At 49.2% G+C, this 19395-nt stretch overlaps 7 protein-coding genes across 7 annotated transcripts; 3 read left to right on the forward strand and 4 right to left on the reverse strand.

The window, feature by feature from the left end:
- Positions 1–124: 124 nt before the first annotated feature.
- On the forward strand, positions 125–1274 carry BKA55DRAFT_553786 (uncharacterized protein). The gene is made up of 3 exons (XM_046191552.1): positions 125–850; positions 903–946; positions 1004–1274. Exons 1-3 carry the CDS (start codon positions 454–456, stop codon positions 1034–1036), a joined length of 474 nt encoding a protein of 157 aa, XP_046054751.1. The 5' UTR covers positions 125–453; the 3' UTR covers positions 1037–1274.
- Positions 1275–2396, reverse strand: BKA55DRAFT_553787 (HIT-like domain-containing protein). The gene is made up of 2 exons (XM_046191553.1): positions 2089–2396; positions 1275–2039 (listed from the first exon to the last, which is right to left on the reverse strand). The coding sequence occupies exons 1-2, from the start codon at positions 2177–2179 to the stop codon at positions 1291–1293; spliced, it is 840 nt and encodes a 279-aa protein (XP_046054752.1). The 5' UTR covers positions 2180–2396; the 3' UTR covers positions 1275–1290.
- A 168-nt stretch (positions 2397–2564) lies between these two features.
- BKA55DRAFT_589425 (P-loop containing nucleoside triphosphate hydrolase protein) lies at positions 2565–6670 on the reverse strand (the record flags this gene model as incomplete). The annotated part of the gene is made up of 2 exons (XM_046194929.1): positions 2565–2815; positions 2872–6670. 2 exons carry the CDS (start codon positions 6668–6670, stop codon positions 2565–2567), a joined length of 4050 nt encoding a protein of 1349 aa, XP_046054753.1.
- Positions 6671–7862: 1192 nt separating this feature from the next.
- Positions 7863–9883, reverse strand: BKA55DRAFT_500111 (armadillo-type protein; the record flags this gene model as incomplete). The annotated part of the gene is made up of 3 exons (XM_046186720.1): positions 7863–8777; positions 8830–9339; positions 9650–9883. The coding sequence occupies 3 exons, from the start codon at positions 9881–9883 to the stop codon at positions 7863–7865; spliced, it is 1659 nt and encodes a 552-aa protein (XP_046054754.1).
- An 892-nt stretch (positions 9884–10775) lies between these two features.
- On the forward strand, positions 10776–13320 carry BKA55DRAFT_633277 (uncharacterized protein). The gene is made up of 4 exons (XM_046196974.1): positions 10776–11099; positions 11150–11283; positions 11334–12318; positions 12375–13320. Exons 1-4 carry the CDS (start codon positions 10958–10960, stop codon positions 13130–13132), a joined length of 2019 nt encoding a protein of 672 aa, XP_046054755.1. The 5' UTR covers positions 10776–10957; the 3' UTR covers positions 13133–13320.
- Positions 13321–13565: 245 nt separating this feature from the next.
- On the reverse strand, positions 13566–17170 carry BKA55DRAFT_684208 (uncharacterized protein; the record flags this gene model as incomplete). The annotated part of the gene is made up of 3 exons (XM_046198612.1): positions 13566–16415; positions 16473–16681; positions 16735–17170. The coding sequence occupies 3 exons, from the start codon at positions 17168–17170 to the stop codon at positions 13566–13568; spliced, it is 3495 nt and encodes a 1164-aa protein (XP_046054756.1).
- Positions 17171–17878: 708 nt separating this feature from the next.
- On the forward strand, positions 17879–18868 carry BKA55DRAFT_499571 (UreD urease accessory protein-domain-containing protein; the record flags this gene model as incomplete). The annotated part of the gene is made up of 1 exon (XM_046186666.1): positions 17879–18868. The coding sequence occupies one exon, from the start codon at positions 17879–17881 to the stop codon at positions 18866–18868; it is 990 nt and encodes a 329-aa protein (XP_046054757.1).
- Between the last annotated feature and the right edge of the window lie 527 nt (positions 18869–19395).

Here is a 19395-nt window from a genome sequence, read left to right on the forward strand (position 1 = left end):
CCAAGCGACCCGTCGAGACTCGGCAGCTCTAGTCTGAATCCAGTCTAGGCTTCACTGATCATCTGAAGGAAATACTACCTCTCTTTGTTTACTGTTCTTTACTCGAGTTATTCTGTCGCACTTAATGTCCCAACTCTTTGACGCGGGGACCAAGTGACGCGAATTAAACTCCAGCCACCCTTGATCAATTTTACTGGTAATTAGGGCGCTGCACCTTAGCTGGGCTTACTTAGCTTGCCTATCTACCTAGGTACAGATATCTTTGCAGACGAAACGCATCCAACACTCGTCTTCCCTCTCTTCTTCTACATACACCAACAATCTTTTGTCGCGTTTTCATCTACAACAATCTGATCGGATAAATTAGCATCGCGCTTTACTGTGCGATTTTTCGAGAAATTTTCTCTCGTTCTTCCCTCCTTCAATTTCTCGCCATCTTCTCTCTATCGCATCATGGCGCGTACCAAGGAAGATGTCGCGTCCAAGGACGACGCCTCGCCTCGCATTCCCAAATCCTCCGCTGGAGTGACCAAGAACACCGCTGAAGCTCCCGTCAAGCGTGGTCGTGGACGACCTCCCAAGGGTGCTGCGCCCATGCCCAAGAAGGTCTATGTTCCAACAGGACGCCCCCGTGGCCGACCCCCAGGTTCTGGCAAGAAGAAGACTGGACCCAAGAAGGTCGCTGCAGTAAATGACGACGGTACGCCAAAGCAGGGACGTGGTCGACCTCGTCGAGCTGCTAGCGGAACAGAGTCTGCTGCTACAACACCTATGGATGGCAAGAAGCGTGGCAGAAAGCCAAAGGCTGCTGATGTATCAGATGACGAAGAGACCAAGCACGATGAGCCTGGTAAGAAATTTCCACACGAGTGTTAAAATGATCGTGTGTTAACATCTATCAGCCGACGAGGATGCTGCCGCCGACGAGTCGCCCGCTAAGGACGAGGTAAGATTCCGTTGTGATAACCTTCAGCCTGAAACACCTTTTACTAACTAGTTACAGGCACATGATGAGGATGGCGAAGATTCCGACTAAGGTTTCAGTCATGGCCAGCTTAGAAATTACAACATGAATAATCAGCATCGAGCTGAATTTTCCTAGTTTACAATAGGGTCTGGGTCTGGTTGATTTGCTTTCAGGTGCTTAGGAATACGAGGGGTGAGGGTCAGGGAGAATTCACGGAATCGTTATAATGGAATATGCTCTTCAGGAGTTGTATGAATATCATTGCTAATTTACAGACGGGTAAAGCAGGCCCTTTTTATCCCATCCCATCCCATTTCTCCTCTCTAAAGTTTCTTCCATGTCTCATACTCCTCTTCAATATGCCGTTTTAGCTTTTGGAACTGATTGCCAAAGTTGAGCTCACATCTCCAGCACTTCATATCCCAGCGCAAATACGCCTCCTCCTTTGTATTCCTGCGTGGATCATCGACTGCAAGCGGAAAGTCGTCTAGGTCAACCAGAAACGGCGTGTTGAACGAATTGTAGTGCTTGCGATGTCTCAATGCTTCCGAGAACATATCTCTCGAGAAAACGTGCACGTGAAGGTGTCTCATGCTTGGTACCGCATGCACGCCGGCCTTGACTTCTGCGGCCCAGTCCCGACCCTCCGGGAGTTCCCCGCTCTTGTCCGGCTCGGCGTCTCCATCGAGCACGGCTTGTCGATGGGCATCACTCTGGCTGTGCACGCCAAGACGACGCTGGAGTTCCTTTGCGACGAGAGCCTTGAGGCGCCGAGTCTCCGTCTTCACTTTGGCAAGGACCTCTGGGTCATGCAGGGCATCAAATGGATGGAGAAGATTGTACTTTGACGAGCGAGGGAGAAGCAGAGTGTGAATTGTAGCCTTTGGATAGCGGTCGTTTATAGCGACAAAGTCCTCGTTGTGATAGATGACGCGCGAGGATGGGTAGGAGGCTGGATCTTCAAGATATGCACCCAAACCCATGCGGTCTTTGAAGGGGTTTCCGCTACGCGATGGCCGAGCTGTATTCGTCTCGGGTGGCGTTTTTATCTTTGGAGCCATAAGTTCTGCGACTGTCACTTTGTAAGAATGTTTCATGAGTGAGTTGAATGTGTGACTTGCATGCATTGCGGGTTGACTTCTTTGGAGGCTCTTCACCATGGATCTCTTCCTTGGTAATGGCCTCCTCTGGCTCTGAGTCTTGATGAGACATGTCCTTAGGTGGGAATATTGGGAAAGTCTGTAGGATGCCAGTTGTTGGTGTTGGTGTTGGTGCTGATGTTAGTGATTATACTGTGGTGAGAGCGGCGCAGGACTCATCATAGAGAGTGCCCCGCGGTGGAGTCGCCTTTCCATGCACAAGTCTCCTAAGCACAGTCATGAACAGATGTTTGGAGTTGTATGGCACATAAAAGTTCCTCAGAATTCAGATACTTGATTCTAATTATCCGAATTACTGTCTGTTTAGCCATGCTCGAGGCCTCGGTGTATTTGAGAATGCTGCTGCCACCTCAAGAATTCAATTCCAATGTATCTCTAGGTATCTGCGTTATCATGACCTCCCTAGGCCTAAATGACAATGACCCAACACCTTTTACCTAAGCATCCATACCATCGAGTTCAATCATCTTCCTAACTAACATGATGACCTCGTCGTCCTTAACATTCATCTCTGGGCTCTCAACCTTCTTTGCAATCAACTCATCAACCATTCCCCTGAGTCTAGCCAGCAAAACACCGATACGCGCCCATCCTCGAAGTCTAAGCCATCCGTCAACAAGTAGACCTCGACCAAGAGTGTCGAGTTCGATGGGCCCCGAGAAAAGTAGGAGTGTGTATGCGTTGAAGGCTGTTTGATATGTTAGTGAAACTGAACAAGACTTGCAACACGAGAAGTATACGTACGTGTCAGATCCCGAATGAAGATCTTGCTGGTTGAGATAAGACTGAAATAAGCCATATACGCAGCATTCCCCGAAAAACCCTGGCTTCCAAACAACGTGCTGCTTGGGTGGACAAACACGCGTCCATTCTCTTGGTTAAAGTACTTGATCGACCTTGCCTCAGGGTCTAACTCCACAGCACCAGACATTGAACTTGCAAACTTCTTGTCGGGGTACTGGATGCGAGCGATCTGTGGTGTGAAAGCCGCCGCAACCAGCGCTCTTAGAAGCTGGGATCCATCAGAGTTAACTCCATGTGCATGGGCCTCCATTGTCGCTTCTGAGGGCGCCACAATACCAATCTCTCCCAGGGCTGTGTAGTACTGTGCGCGCGTATTGGAGATGTCAGACAAGGTCTGGAAATTGAGGAAGTTCTCCTCACACCATGACCGTATTTGACGATGGGGTATGTGGTCCTGCATCATGAAATCCCACTCCTGAAAGGCCTGAAGGTCAGTTAAGAGATCCCCATCACCTCTGTAGAACTTCATACGAGCCTCCTTCGCTTCATCTCTCTTCTCTTGCGGAGAAACAAAGGGACTTCTTGTGCTCAGAATCGCTGCAATGGTTACGCAATCATCCAGGCAGCCAAAAATGGCACCAAACACCATCAGCTTGCCGCACCGAAGGTCAGCTGGAAGCATGGCAAGCTGCTGACCCATAGCTGTAAGCTCGTCACCATCGAGTGCCCCCATGCGTCGCAGGAGCTTCATAGCTCCATCAATAGCAGTCGCGTCAGGAGGTGTTGGAGACCTGCCAAGAAACCCGGCGACATCCTTCATTCCCATAGCACGAACTGAGAGGCACAATTGTTCCAATGGAACACGTCGAATCTCTGGCTCAGGTCGTTCGGGCATTTGTTGTTCGAGATTTTGTGTAAAGAGTTTGTAGCATTTGCCTTCTTGAACTCGACCAGCTCGACCACGTCGTTGCTTACAGGCAGTCCGTGATGCCCACGTTTCTTCGAGCTTACGCATGTTGTTTTGCACATCGAAACTAGTCTCCTTGACCTTTCCGCTGTCAACTACCACAACAATGTCGTCTATTGTGATGGACGTCTCTGCAACATTGGTTGCGACCACGACCTTTCGCTTTCCTGGAGGAGCACCAGAGAACACTCTTTTCTGCTCACGTGTCTCGAGCGAAGCATGAAGTGGCAGAACATGAAGCGAATTAATAGCTTTGAGTGCGCGACAAGCCTGGTTGATCTCACCAACTCCAGGGAGGAAGATCAGAATGCCGCCAGGTTGCTTCTCGTAGGATAGCTCGAAATCGACGGCCTTGACCGTCTCAACGAGCAGGTTGTAGTTGATGCGATGACCCAATTTTTGGATGACTTTACCCAGAGCCTCTCCGCTGATGAACTCCGTATCAGAGCTTTCGACTCCATATGCGGTCATACGGATCACGTCGTCCAAATAGTACTCGTCCACAGGGAACGTTCGACCTGCAATCTCAACTGTGCCCACGCTGAGTCCCTCCGAGGCAAAATATCTCTTGAAAGTTGCGGCATCAAGCGTAGCAGACATCAGAATTAGCTTCAGCATGTCCTTCTTGGCCTTCATGACATCGCGGATAAGGTTGAGTAGGAAGTCAGTATCGAGACTGCGCTCGTGAACTTCATCGATCACAACGTGACTGACATCCGCCAAAGACGCCACCACATCTTCTACCCGGCCTCCTGAAGTCTGTAATCGCCTGAGGAGAACACCCGCCGTCACAAATGTTATCTTTGTATCTTTTGACCTCCGAGATTCGCCTCGAATAGCATATCCCACCTCGTCGCCCACGCGTGTACATCTCTCTTCCGCTACACGATCCGCAAGGCCAAGTGCTGAGATTCGTCGTGGCTGGGTAACAATCATGTTTGCACAACCACCAAGACCTTGCGCGTACAGATCATCCAGAATGAACTGCATAGACTGTGTGGATTTACCCGAACCTGTTTCTCCACTGATGATGGTGACATGGTTGCTTCTGACGGTACCGATTATGGCTTCTCGCATCTGCCATGCAGGGAGACCCTGACGCTTGGATACCATGTTCTTCAATGATGATGATTCTTGTCGTCGAAGCCATTGCTCACGGCTTTTCTCATCCTTGATCCACTTAATAATTTTTGGGGCGCGTGTACTTCGTTTGTTCTGTGCAATAGCCGCAACAGGTTTGTACTCGGCTGCGGCTGAGGAGACGGCCGAGATATCCACCAGCTTTCCGGGCTCTTCAATGATGCCATTGATGTTCTGTTGGATCCAGTCCATGGCCAGGTAGATCTTCATTGGCTCATCGCGCAAAGATTCATCGATGTACTCAAGTGCCTTTCGAATGATGCTAAGCTTGATATAAGAAGGAATGTTGGCCACGATCGATAGGATCAAGTTGGCAGGATAAGTAGCTGGACGTCGAACTTGCAAAGAGGCATCGACGGTCTGTTGCCCATTCTTGACAGAATCGAGCTTAATGCGAATGACGTTATCGCCTTCACGTTCGAAACCATCCCCGTAGATTGCCTCAAGACTCCCAACCTCTTCCTCCCACTGTTCCTCAGGTGAGCCCAAATCCAGGAAGTCAGCATCAGCGGAATCCTTGGGTTCTCTGGGAAACAGCAAATTTTGTAAAGTCTCTGCGGCTTTATCCTCATCAACGCCTTGCTCATCCAGCACCCTCGTAGCCAGCTCAAGTGAGTAACCTGCTTGAGCTAGTCGTTTGATGATGCCCTCTCTTCTCAGATTTGTAGCTCCAACCGACACTCCAGCCGCATAGCTTTCTGGCAAGGCCCAACGGGGAAGATCATCTTCAGGAACGTGGATAAGGAGCCACTCGAGCGTCTCTTCTCGGTCTTTGCAATATTCAACTGCCTCTTCCACATGGCTTTTACGGAAGCTGAGCTTGCTGAATTCAGCAATAATGGCATCCTTTTGAGATTTCGACATTTGGACACCATTTGGGTTCCACTTGACGCCGCTTCGTAGCAACGTCTCCAATTGTGCTCTTGTCTTCTTTCCCATCTCGACCTTGGGCGCAGTGCTCCACCCCTTCATAATGTTGGATGACCGGCCGTCTCCTTTACCGGCATTGCTCATAAGAACCAGCCCAGAAGCACCAGGCATGGCAGCAGCCTTAGCCTTAGCGGCTTCAATTTCTTTCCTCTTCTTTTCTGCGGCAGCCTTTGCCTCTTGACGCTCTTGAAGTGCTTTGAACGGGTCTGGTTCATACATCCAGGCCTTGCCTTCTTTCACATCTTGGGTTTTCAGGGCCTGGAAATCTTTCCACAATGACTTATGCTCTGGGGGGAGAACCGTGTGTTTGTTCTGCATGCTACACACTCTAAAGAGGGCATATGTTGCTGCGGCATGCTTGGCTTCTATTGCCGTAGGGCGCGTAATCAGATGCTTATGTGTTGCTGGAATTTTGAAGGGTTCTAGTTTGGTGATTTGTTGGGTTTTGGGATCCTTGGCGCTCATGGTAACCCATACAGAGAAACCATCGGGGGTCTTCTTGGTATCATAGTCGGGTCTTTCCCACTTCTGTTTCTGACAGTACTCGCTGAGCAGGTTTACTGGCAGTTTTCCTGTCCACGAAGAGCCGCCGATGAGCTGCTTGACCGTAGGTTTTGGAGGGCCTGAAGGAGCTGCTTCAGGAGTAGAAGTGCCACCCTTTTGGCCCTTTTTGCCTTTCCCTTGGTCTTTAGGTGGCGCAGATGGCATGGGATCAGAAAGATCAATACCGCCACTGGACTTTCCCTTGCCTTTCTTGACCATTTTGAAAGGATGTGGTTATTGGTCGTGTTGTTGTAGAATTGATATGGGAAATGCTGGGATGAGGATCGATTAGTTGGTGGAGCTCACTCGACACACAGTAATGGTAGTCAGCCGCGGAATGCTCTTGATGGTTATGAAAGGCGATATGGTGAAGATAGCTCGGAATTTACTGCCGAGTATCAGTATTCATATTTTATCACAGCCAGTCTCCCTTTTTAGAAACTGTTCGCAAGAGTTGCGACATCAAAAGATAGGGATAAGTTACCACCTGGCCCAGAAAAATCACTTGGTTGGAAAAAGAAATATATCTTAATTCACACTGTGAGTCATGTGTGGTTGTGCTGGTATATTACAGTACAAATTCTTTCATATGTATAGGCCTTATAGCCCCGCTATTCACGCTCACAACCTCATTTCGAGGGAAAACTTTACCCTGATTATGATTTATATACGAAGGTAGATGAAAGATGTTTTAAGTACATTCGAACACGAATAGTCTGGCTTCTCATTGGAGTTCGAGAAAAGGACTTGTCTTCATTCAACACTAATTCACAGTCAGGAAATCATTACATGTCATCATACCTAATCATGAATGAGGGGCAACCACTCATGGTATTCTTTTGGATTAACTACGGTCTCTGGCTACCCTTGAACCAGATTCGCCGCCACTTGGCAGCGAATATCGTAATTTCGAGCTCCATCGTCTCAGAAGTCCTGGTGCACTAGCATAGGCTTCTCCAAGGCATCCGTCCTCGATTGACGCTGCCTCTCACTTCAGCGGTCGTCCTGCGCAAGTCCCATGTGCCTAAACACCAACCATCATGATGTCTTCAGCGTATACACGTAAACTCGTCGGCGTCTGTAGAATCTTCTCATGAGCATTCATGACCGAGAAGCCAAACGCCACCGCCGACTCCGCTCTCGTCTTACTTCATCACTCTCAGGCTGGAGCTTTCAAGCTACCATAGGGCCTGTAATCTGAGGGGGTGAGATTTTCCCTCGTATAAACCTTCCAGATACATTAAAAAGACGCGGTATGGGGTGTGATATCATGGGGATGGGGGTAAACGACAGTCACATAAAACTGTTCTGGGGGAAGGGGTGTCGTGATGGTGCTATGTTTTGGGGAGGTTGGGATTGCTCCACATTCTGGATATCCTATCGAAATTCTCAATCCGAACCGACGAGCTTTTTACATGTCCATGGCGTCGCTGCCCTTGGCAAAGTCGAAACCGCCTGAGGGAGCAGCACCGTTGGTACCGAAGCCGAAAGTGCCGTTAGGGCCGGCAGGTTGTTGAGCCATGCCCTCGTCAGCGTTCTCCTCATCGTCCGAGAAGTACTTCTCAATGATGTTGTAGGCCTTCATGTAAATCTCCTCGTTGGCGTTGTTCTGGCAGTCGTGGATCTTCTCCATGCCACCGCACTCCTCGATGAAGAGAGCATATCGGTTGATGGAGTCGCCAGACTCACCAGCGGCCTGCTTGTCAAGGTCACCGATCTTGAGGATGTTCTCAAGGCCGTCCAGGGCAACCTGAATAATCTTGTTATCGGGGCAGCCGAGTAGATCGCAGAGGGGCTTGATGCACCCCTGAGAAACCAGATAACGGATTTGCTCGGGCTTCTGCAGACCACCGGAGGTGGCGTTGCTAATAGCCCAGCAAGCCTCCTTACGGGTCTTAAGGTCTCCGTTCTGCAGAAGGTGGATCAGAGGAGGAACAATGTTAGCGTCAATGACGGCCTGGATTTGGGAAGAGTTGCCAGCAGTGATGTTGGAAATTGTCCAGCATGCCTCCTTTCGGATGCCATCCTTGGTAGAGCTCAGAAGAGACAGGAGGCAGGGTAGGGCGCCGCAGTTGATAATAACCTGGGTTTGAACGTCGTCACCGGTAACGATGTTGCCAACGGAGCGCAGGGCGGGAGTCTGGACGGAGGTAGAAGCGTGCATAAGAAGCTCAACTAGTCGGCGAGGAATGCCAGCCTCAATAACGGCCTGGATCTTGTCGTTGGACCCATCGGAGAGGTAAGAGATAGCCCAGCAGGCGTCGATTAAGACCTCATCATCGAGAGAGTAGACGAGCTTAGACAAGACAGGGAGAGCGGGGGCAATCTGATAGCAAGTTAATTCGCGCTCGTTTTCTTGTTCTCAAATGTCAACTTACAGTAGTCCAGTCAGGCTGGGGGGTCTTGCCACGGCAGAAGTTGCTAAGTGTCCAGGTAGCATTGCGGAGCATGCTAAGCTTACGGCTATCGCCGAGAAGGTTAAGAAGAGGCTTAAGAGCACCACAGCTAAGGACATAGTCGCGGCAGTGAGGGCTATCACCAGCGATATTGCCGAGGGCCCAGACGGCCTGTTCCCTGACATCAGGCTCGGGGCTAGCAAGAAGCTCGACGAAAATCGGGACAGCGCCGGCCTCAATGACTACCTGGGTCTGAGTGGCGGAGCCGGAAGCGATGTTGGTGAGAGCCCAGGCAGCCTCGAACTGGACCAGGGTGTGAGGGGATCGCAAGAACTCGACAAAACGACTAACAACGCCGGTCTTGATGACCTCCTCGATCGGGGGGTTGCGCTCCTTGGAAAGAAGCTTTCGGAACTTGGTTGTGGCCTGAATCTGCGAATCGATCTGGTCCGAGAAGACACCCTGCACCATCTGAGGAAGGTCCTCATTCAACTAGAGACAGGGGTTAGCAAATGCTTACAAGAGATACACAGCCGGGGCCGTGCTGTGTGCAGCGATTCTCATGAAAGCAAGAACACCGAGAGTGGAACGTGAATGAAGCCACACCCGTGGCCTGCAGGCCTTTGCTCAAGTCCGCCAAACCAGAATGTGGGGTTTTTTTGAAGTGTATATTTTCCCCCACATCACAGGCAGACGGGAGGGACGGGGCGAAGCGAAGGCGACAAGAGATTTTGCTCAAGCAGCAGACGAAACCAGCAGTTTCAAGGATAATCCAAGGATCGAGAAATAGAGAGGCACATACCTGGGACTCGGTAGGAGCGGACTCATCATCACTGTCAGGGGCGGCACCGAGAGAAGCACCAGGGCGGTTCTCACCGGTTCCAATACCTCGACGCTTGGCCAAGTTCTCCTCACGCTTGGCCTTTCGAATCTCGACTTGCTGCTCCTCACGACGACGACGGAGCTCCTCAGGCTTGAAGGTATTCTTGGCCTTGAACTGAGTTCGGCGATGCTCGGGAATGTATCGCTCAGCCATGGTGACTGCTATTGTTTTGGTACGAGGGGGCGTTGGTAGGTGAACAGTAGCAAATTGATGTGCGGGGTGAAAGATGCACAAAGGGTTCGCAGAGGAGAAGACGGAAAGAGCCCAGCGTCTAGGGAGAAAAGACTGGCTCTGTAACGTAAAGTAGAAAACCTAGCAAGGAGAAGAGGATGAGGGGAGGGGGAAAGGAGAAAGTTTTGTTGTTGATGTTGATGGAGAAGAGAAGTCTTGGGTCTGGGTCTGGGTCTGGTCGGCCGGGGACTTGGAGGGCGTCGAAATGATTGACCCAGGCAGTGGGTGAGTCTTTCTTGGGCTTTGGGCCACTGATTGCCTGCTAAACCCAAAGAGAAACCGCTTCCACCGTAGGGGCCCCAGTCGGGTGATTTCAGCCTCAGGCAGAAACAACTCCCTGCGCTATTAGTTCAACGCCGTGCAATTAAATCACCTTCAGCTCTGTAGACCTAGACACGAAAAGAGGGTTCTTCTGTGAATGATGTGGGTAAGGTTAATCTAGAAGAGAAAAGGTCATTGTTTTTTATCCACTTGCAGACCAGGTAATGTAAACAAAGCAACTACCAGTGAATAAATATTCCACGGCAATTCCTTCGTCATGGCTTGGTGCCTGAAAATCACAAAAGACAAATCTCTGTGACCTGACTCGTCTTGCCTCCCTGGTTGAATATTTGAGGTACATATTGAGAAATCTACAGCTAAAATTTGCTTGGTGGAACTCTAACTCTGTTCACACAAATATTCCACTAGGTCGCCACTGTGCCGTTGACGTACTGTAAAATGAATTGATCAAATCACATGCAGCGTCACGTGCTATCGCGACTTCGTTGATAGAGGGGTAAGCTCCCCTGACGCGTCAAGGCCCAATGTGCTATATCAATCGCGTCCCACAGACCCGTTCATTATCCGTACCTTAGCTGAGGTCGCATTGAAACTACATGTACTGCCACTTAACGCGATCGCGTAAAATCGTCGATTTATTGAAACTTCATCTACTATCAATGGTCATCCATTCATCCTGTTCAAGCCTCCATTCGTTGCTCCACACCAGGAACAATGCCGCCCCCATCAGCTCCAACACTTCCAGGATATGTCACGATTCGTGATATCCTGGATGGGAAAATTGCAAAGGGGTCTTTAGTCAATGTGTTCGGCGTTGTTCTTGATTTTCGTGACGCTATTGAAACAAGAAGCACAGGTGAGAATCTGTCTCTTACTACAGTCAATTAAGTTATCTAACACATTTAGATTGGAAATGTCAGGTTCGGCTTTTCGACTCATCCGTAGATGACGATAGTTCAATTGCCTTCAACATCTTTCGTCCGAAAGAGAACTTGCCGAATCCCGGCTGTGGCGATGTAATGCTCATTCGTCAAGCAAGAGTAAGTTACCTAAAGAGGTTTCGAAATGCTTATATTGACTGCCACAAAAGGTACAATCATATGCGGGTGATGGTCCCTCCCTCTTAACCCATTATAGCACTAGGATTTCACAATACAAAGCCTCTAAAATTCCCAGAAACCCTGGCGAAGCTTCATGCGCTCTCTGTCCACCGAGTGCTCCCAAAGATACACCACCAGGCGACAAGGAGAATGCTTTCGTTTCTGCAACGTATCATAGCATTGACAAGAGTCGATTACCTAGTGAAGAAGTGTTTGAGACTATGGTCGTTGCATCACTGAACGTCAAAAGCAAGTTCAAGCTACTTCAGGATGTTCAAGAGGGATGTTTCTGTGACATCGTCGCCCAGGTCCTTCGGCCACCCCACGATGGCGGTGACAAGATAACTTTGTGGGTTTCTGATTATACAGAGAACCCAGCTTTCCATAACTTTTCCATCGGCTTCGATGAATCTTCTATTGGGCGAGATGGTGATCCATTTGGCTATACCGACAGGTTCACCACGGCTGCTAAGACATCGGACTGGCCGGGCCCTTTTGGGAAGAGGTCCATACAGATCACATGCTGGGAACCCCATGTAACTGCAATCCGTGACCAAGATATGGGAACTCTCGCATGGGTTTTGATCAAAAATTTACAAATCAAACTAGGTCACAGTGGTGTCAATCTGGAGGGATTCTTGAGAGAAGACCGTGACTCCCATGGACCAAAGATTGGTGTTCGTACGGTAGATTCGAACCCCGACTCGGAGAATTTCGATCCGCGTGCAAAGGAGGCACTGCAAAGAAAAAGAGACTATGATCGCTTAAGAAAAGCGCAGTTTAAAGAAATCAAGGAGGCTACCAGAGCCGGACAAAAGCGCAAGCATGGCGTAGAGTCGAACTCGGAACCAAAGAAAGACAACGCTAAATCTAGGCGCAAGGAAGCTCGATCGAAAAGCAAAGCCAGCAAAGAAGGTGAGGGCAGAGAGCCTACAGAACAAGGTGCAGTCCCTTTCGTGGACCTGAACACTCGAGGTAAACTCACCTGAGCACACAGGACTCTTTAATACGGCAGCTGACAATATTTTTAGTGAAATGCGAAAATGAAGATAAGCCGGCCAGTCTGATTGCTGAAATCACAAAACTTGTCCAGCACGAAACTACCGTCGATGGTGGACTTTTAAAGCTTCCTCTGCCCTTTGTAAACTTGAACTACAGAGCAAACGTTCGAGTTGTCGACTTTTCACCATCAAACCTTGCAGATTTCGCCTATCCAAAAAAGGAATCAGAGTATGATGACCTTTCCGATGACGGTGAAGAGTCGCTGTCCAACAGCGAAACTGAAGCTGAAGATGGTAAGCCAATCCAGAGAACGCTGGATGATTTCTCCAAGGTGCGAAACTGGGAGTGGCGTTTCTTCTTGGAGCTTGAAGACGCCGCAGTCACTGGGAAGCATAAGAAGCAGAGACTTTGGGTGGCAGTGGACAACCAATCTGCTCAATTACTTACTGGACTCGATGCATGTAACCTAAGACGAGATAAGCAGGCGCTGGTAACCCTCCGCGACAAGATGTTTACACTATGGGGAAATTTGGAAGAGAGAAAGGCTGCTGCCCAAGAAGCAGCAAGAAAGGGAAAGCCCCCAGTTGACAGCGACGATGAAGATCAACAGCAGCCCGACATCAAGAATTCTGGCAAAGCGCAACTCACAAACCGGGCATTTCCATGTTGCGTAAAGCAATACGGTATCAAAGTTGCCGAGTCAGAACCGTCAAAAGCTAATGCAGGGAATGGGAAACGTTGGCAGAGAATGTTCCAACTTTTTGGCGCCAGAATTGTTGGAGAATAGTTTGTAAAGACAATCAGGTCTGGTTGCGATAATGAAGATGAGTTGAGTGACGATGGACCGTGTTTATCAGGTCTATGGAAAGAAAAGTCGGGTTCAGGTCTTGATATTGGGGCGTTCACTTGCAAGTTTGTCTCAGATAGGAGTTAAAAGCGATTGAACTGAGGCGAAGGTATTCTGATATTGTAATGAGTATAGATGTTTTGTACACGCAGTCTTTTGACGCCCTAAACTCAGGTCCTCTGCCGCATACCCAGACTCCAGCATGTAAGTCCAAAGCGACAAGAGACAGCATACAGAAACTTAAAAAAGAAAAAGAACCATCCGAAACTAAACCGCCCTATTCACAAAATGGAAACAGAAAACGCATATCATTTCCGCCGAAGGTCGCAATAGTTATGTATCCACCATGTACGAGAGGTCAAACTCGTCGTGTCTAATCCCCTATAACTTCATCGTCTGATTCGTGAGCTGGTCGTTCCGCTTCTTCATCTTCATTTTCGTCATCGTCCTCGATTGGATCATCCTCAAGAAGGCCCTTTGCGCGGAGATCTTCTAGGGAGCCCTCCTCTGGTGGCGGCGTGTCATCAAAGATATCATCCTCGTCATCCTCTCCAATTACAATGGCTTCGCTAAGCTGAGACTTCTGAGGTTTGGCGCTTGTTGGAGCCTGTGTGTGGGCGGCCTTTTTCCTTGTCCGCTCGGCCAACTTCTCTTCGTCTAGGTAAGTGACGACTTCTTTGAAGTTGTTGCCAAGTTTGTTTTGGTTGCGAAGAAGACGCCGCCTTAGCTTGCCTGCATGTGAGCCCTTATGATCTACTAGGCGAGCAGTAATCACGAGGACATATTTTGCGGTAAGTTCGCATAAAGCTTTTTCGGCCTTGAGTTCGGCAGTGAAACGCTCTTCTTCGGAAAGACCCTCGTCCTCATCCTCGTCATCTTCGTCTTCATCATCAGCCATAGGATCTTCGTCTTCAGCTGGCTCATTTAGGGTTTTGTCCTTCTTTATCTTCTTGGCATACTGTTTCTCAGTGCCGTCAAAGATGGCAATCAACTCAGGAATGAGGCCGGATTCAATATCTTGAATCAATGTCTTGTATTTCTCGCCGTTTGAGGATTGCGACTCAGTGCTGGATGAGGGCCGGAGTTGATCAATAGCTGGGCGTAGGGTTGCGAAAGTAAGGTGAAGGTCACACAGGCTGCCCGTAGCGAAAAGTCTCAACTGGTCAATGGCGGCGCGTGATGATAGGGTTTCAATGAGATGTCGGCGGAAAGTCTGGCGAAGTGCCGATAGTCGATCAAGCTCGGCGTCTGCGATACTGCGAGTCGTTGACAGGAGTCTGGAATAAGCCAGCGTCTTCCACATAAAGTAGAATTGGCAAGTCTTGATGGCAAATGACACCACCTCATCCTCGAGATCATCAATATCTTGGTCGTCGAGAGGCTCGTACTTGCCCCGATGAACAATATTGGCTAGTATTTGAATGACAGGGTTTGCTGTTGATTCGGAGGAGTCTCCGTCAGCCTCCAGCACGTCGATACAGTCCGAAATGCTCGCCAGCTTGCTGATCTTGAGAAGAACTGTTGACAACTCCCTGAGAGGTGCCTCGGCTAGATTACCTCTCGACGAAAGCTCATAGGTTTTGTCAAAGTTGTGTAGAGATGTTATGACAGTTTCCCATAGGTATGACAGTTTATTGTCTGTAAGTTCCTCCAGCTCTCCATACTGTCGTGAATGCAATAACGCCGCAGTTGCTTCTGACAAAACTCTCTTATCGTCGTGTCGGTTAAACTGTGTGACGATTTCGTCGAGCAGCTTTTCGTATCTGTTTGTGTTTTGCCGTAGTTGCTTGAAGACTTCAAGATCGAGAAAGTGCGCCAGGCGAAGAACAATCGCGGCTGTGTCTGGCTCTGCTCCGAACTTGCTTAGAAGAGGGGGAATTACAATGACCAGCTCGGCCGCCGTGTCCTCGGGGCTTATTCGCACATCCTCGGCTTCTTTGCTTGTCTGTGGCTTCTTTCTTGATCTGTCGTGTTCAGGCGCATGTGTCAGGCTGGATTTTACTACTGAGCTCAATACATCCAGGAGTATCGATTCTTCGTCAGTAGTAGGTGCAACAGCCTTCTTGAATGCAAGATCTGGGTTGTTTCCCTTAGATCGAGATTTTGAACTCGTTGTATGATCAAAGAGCAAATATCCCGCCAAGAGTGTCCACTGCTTAATCGCGTTGACCTTTTCGAATAGAACTTGAGCTGCCAACGAGATCCTGGTCTCTGGAACAGCAGACTCCAAAAGGTCAACTGCAACATCCAATCCCAAGATCTGACCACTTTGGTGCTCCTCCTCGATTTGATTGTCATAGATAGCAAGAGTTTCGGCAAGGCACTTTAGGTCAATCCATTCCATACGGGGGGCGTCAACAGAGGCCTTCTTCCCGCGGGGTATGTCCTCCGTAGCTTCAGAATCACGCAGGTCCTTTGTCTTTTCGCTGATAGCGTCCTTGGTGCATGCGACGAAGAACCCAACGACTGCCTTTCGAATTCTGAGTTCATTATCAAAAATGAGCTTGCCAATAGCGTCCACCTCTTCGCCTTCTAAAAGGTCTTGGTCGCGGAGGACGTCAATAACGCCAATTGCTGCGACGCGAACAGCGACATCGGAATCTTTGCAGGCCATTTCAACCAATCGCGGGCGGAATCTGTCAATAAAGTGGCCCAACTGCCCGGCGTCTCTTCGAAAGACTTTGGTAAGCTGCTTCAGAACCTCGAGACGAGTGGGTGCATTGGTATCTGACAGCATCCAGCCCAGATACCGGAGGTAGCCAGGCTCAAGGAAGATGACAGGCAGGGAAATGATCCAGTTCCCGAGTGCTTCCACACACTCGGTTCGAATCTTGGGGTCGACATCTCGATAACGATGCACAAAAACAGTGTCGAAAAACGACTGAATAGCATCGGCGCAAGCCTTGCGATCTTTGTTGGTCTGTTCCTTGTCACGCTTGTCTGTGCTCTTCTCGAGTCTGTAGTCAAGGTCGTTGGCTACTATGACTAGCGCACTCTGGACTGCCAGAGATATAGTGGTTGCGGTATGGCGAAAGGGTCGGAGTGATGATGAGGACATGCTAGCAAGCCATGTGTGCAGATTGTCAAGAAATGATTCGTCTCTGTACATGAGACGACCTTGATGCATATCAACAATGAGGAATTCGAAGAAGGTAATGAGTACGTCTCGGAAGGATCGCGAGTGTTTAGTTCTGGAGATGAGAGGATAATCGGTAATTTGTTGCTGTAATCATGTCAGCAAAATTTCCATGGCTAGAGGCATGATTGAGTGTTGTATTACCTCTTGGTAAATGCTCTGGAGATCTGCGAGTCGTCCTGCAACGTTGTCCAAGTCCAAAACGTCGTCTTCTGTGATGAGTTGATCACAGCCGGCGCATTGGAGGATGCAGTTCACCAAATCAGCAGTGGCTGCTACTGCGTTTGTCTTGTATCTAGCCAGCCATTCTTCTGCCACCGATTTGCTAGAATCGCCCGATCCGAAGAGATCGGCTTGGGAGTGTCAGCATGTAGGAAAGCACGCGGGAAGAGGAGATTTAGCCTACAGTAGAGCCCATGCCCTTTCACAGCAGCGTCTTCAATGCGAACACTCTTCTTAGGTCTGCTCGGGAGACTTTTGGCTGCATGGGTCACTCGCGCAGATCGCAAAGGCTTCGAACCGTTGATCTTCGGCTTTTTGGCTGTGGGTTTCTTTGCGCGACTTGTTTGCGACGACTTCTTTCTAGAGCGCGGTGCAGGGTGGTCCTCATCGCTGTCATTGTCGGGCTCGTTGCTCATCTCCTCGTCTGAATCGGGCGCTTCATTTTCCGCATCTTCCTCTTCGTCCTCTTCTTCGTCGTCCTGATCGTCTCGCTTACGCTTTGGGTTTGTCGATTGAGTTGCAGTATCAGGAGTAAATTTGGTGGGTGCCCTCACGACGCGTCCCGATCGGCGACGCGTTGTCGCATCAGGATCCGGAGACGGGCTCGCGTTTTTGTCCATGGTTTCTCTTGGAGGTGGCCGAGATATCGGCATTTGAAATATCAATATCTGGTGGTTAAACCCTCGGTGCGAGGGCGACAATGGTTTTTTTAGCCACTTGGCGCGTCGAATGTCGCGTGGAGTAAGTAGAGTGCAAATGGGGATGGAGATGGGAATGACGGCGCAAGCTATTCTGGAAAGTGGGTGGGTGGTGCCAGTTTTCTTTGCCACGGGTGAACATCGGAGCAGTAGCTAGGTAAGGTACCTTATCCTTTTTAACGAGGATTGAACATCTTCACAATCAGCAGCTATCCCTAGCATCCATCTTACTTAGATACATGCGGTTCTTTTCATGGTCTTTATGATATTCCAATAGAATTGTGCTTTTTATCGAAACCAATTAGCCCGACTTCATGTAGTCTAAGAATTGCTTCGCCTGGAGCTTCCCTTTCTGCCTCTCACAACACGCCCAAGCTTGACGTACAACCCCACGATCCCAGCTGAAGTGGGGCTACAGCCACAGTTTTGACCAACGATCTCTTATCTCTTATCTAATAGTAGAGGCCCTTTGACTCGTGCCTCAGTTTCAACCAAGGTAAGGTATTTATTTGTTAGTCAAGGTGCGTCAAGATGGAGACGCAGTTTGTCGTTACTGTTGTCTGTGCCCAATCAAACTTCCGCTGATTCTTGGATTTCTCCCTTTCACTATCATCGCAATATGGTTCCAAAATGGACTCGCCTTTTCCTCCCTCATCCTCCTCTCCTGGCGATGGCCGCATCGTCGTTGGCCTGCTCCCTGCGGGCGAAAGCGGTCTTGAGACCATGACCTATCAATATCCTTTGAAATTAATATCCCCAGCTCCTTCGTCGAACCAGCCAAGCACTCTGGTCTTTCTGTTATCTTATGGAGGGGGCCTTGTTGCTGGAGACGGTGTTAATCTGTCAATATACGTCAAGCCGCAGGCGAAGCTCAGCATCGCTACCCAAGGTCACACAAAGATTTTCAAATCGCCTACAGCCGACGTCATTACAACTCAAAACTTGGACGTTACTATAGACGATGATGCTTCTATGTGTCTCCTTCCGGACCCTGTCCAACCATTCGAGGATAGTGTATACGCTCAGAAGCAGATATTCAAGCTCGGAAGCCAAGCCTCGCTCTGTCTCTTGGATTGGGTGACCCAAGGACGTGTAGCTCGTGGAGAGAACTGGAGTTTCAGGAAGTGGACAGGTCGCAACGAGATATGGCTTCAAGATCCTGAAACAACTTCGGCTGATAGACTCCTGGTACGAGACTCAGTCATCCTGTCGAGAGAGGCGAGTGAGTCTGTGGGCCGCACACTCCCAGAAATGATGCAGCATATGGCAATATCAGGAACTCTCATATTGCGCGGATCCAAGACAAAATCATTGGGGGAATTCTTTCAGGATGAGTTTGCTGCACTTCCCCGCATTGGAGCCAGGGATTTCCGATCACCAGAAGCCATGGCGCGAAGCATCACAGATGTTTCTGACTTCGAGCGTTGGCGACTACAGAGACTCAAGGGGGAGAAAGAAGGTGGTGTCCTCTGGTCTGCAGCCAACGTTCGAGGGTGTGTGGTTGTAAAGTTTGGGGCAAAAACGGTTGAGGCCGGAAGAGAATGGATTGGATCAATGATTATTCAGGAAGGGAGCATTGCCTCTGAATTCGGTGACAAAGCACTGATGTGTCTTCGATGATACCAAGTCTTGGCTGCCGTCACATGAAGAATAGGGGCGTGTTTTTTTTGGCACTTTTGAGAAGTGTACCGATTGGATATGCACAATCACACAATTACACCATGTTGCCAGATTTAGATGGCACATCAGTTCATTTTATACCTGATTGTTGCAGATGCGGGAACAGTGTGGCTGGTGTATAATCAACATTCCTCATTTTGAAGTCGCCTTGGACTGCCAAAGCTTGAGCACCGCTTGCATACCTTAGCTACCTGGCCGTCTATTGCCTCCAGCTCATATAGGTAAAGAAATCCCAAACATCAGAATTTTCGGATCAAACTTGCCCAAATCGCTGAACTCGCAAATATTTCTCTTACGCCGGCTTCGTATATCAGCCTAACACTATTTCCTACATCTCTACCCAGAACAGTATGTATCTCGTGCTTCTATACACTGACTGATGGAAAGGCATCACCATTTACATTGAAGATGATGTAGTCATGCCCTAACGCCTTCATTTCGCTGAATCGTCTCTTTGCCATGTAACA

The sequence above is a fragment of the Fusarium redolens genome (genome assembly GCF_020744475.1).
Source record: "Fusarium redolens strain MPI-CAGE-AT-0023 chromosome Unknown BKA55scaffold_2, whole genome shotgun sequence".
NCBI classification, from domain to species: Eukaryota; Fungi; Ascomycota; class Sordariomycetes; order Hypocreales; family Nectriaceae; genus Fusarium; species Fusarium redolens.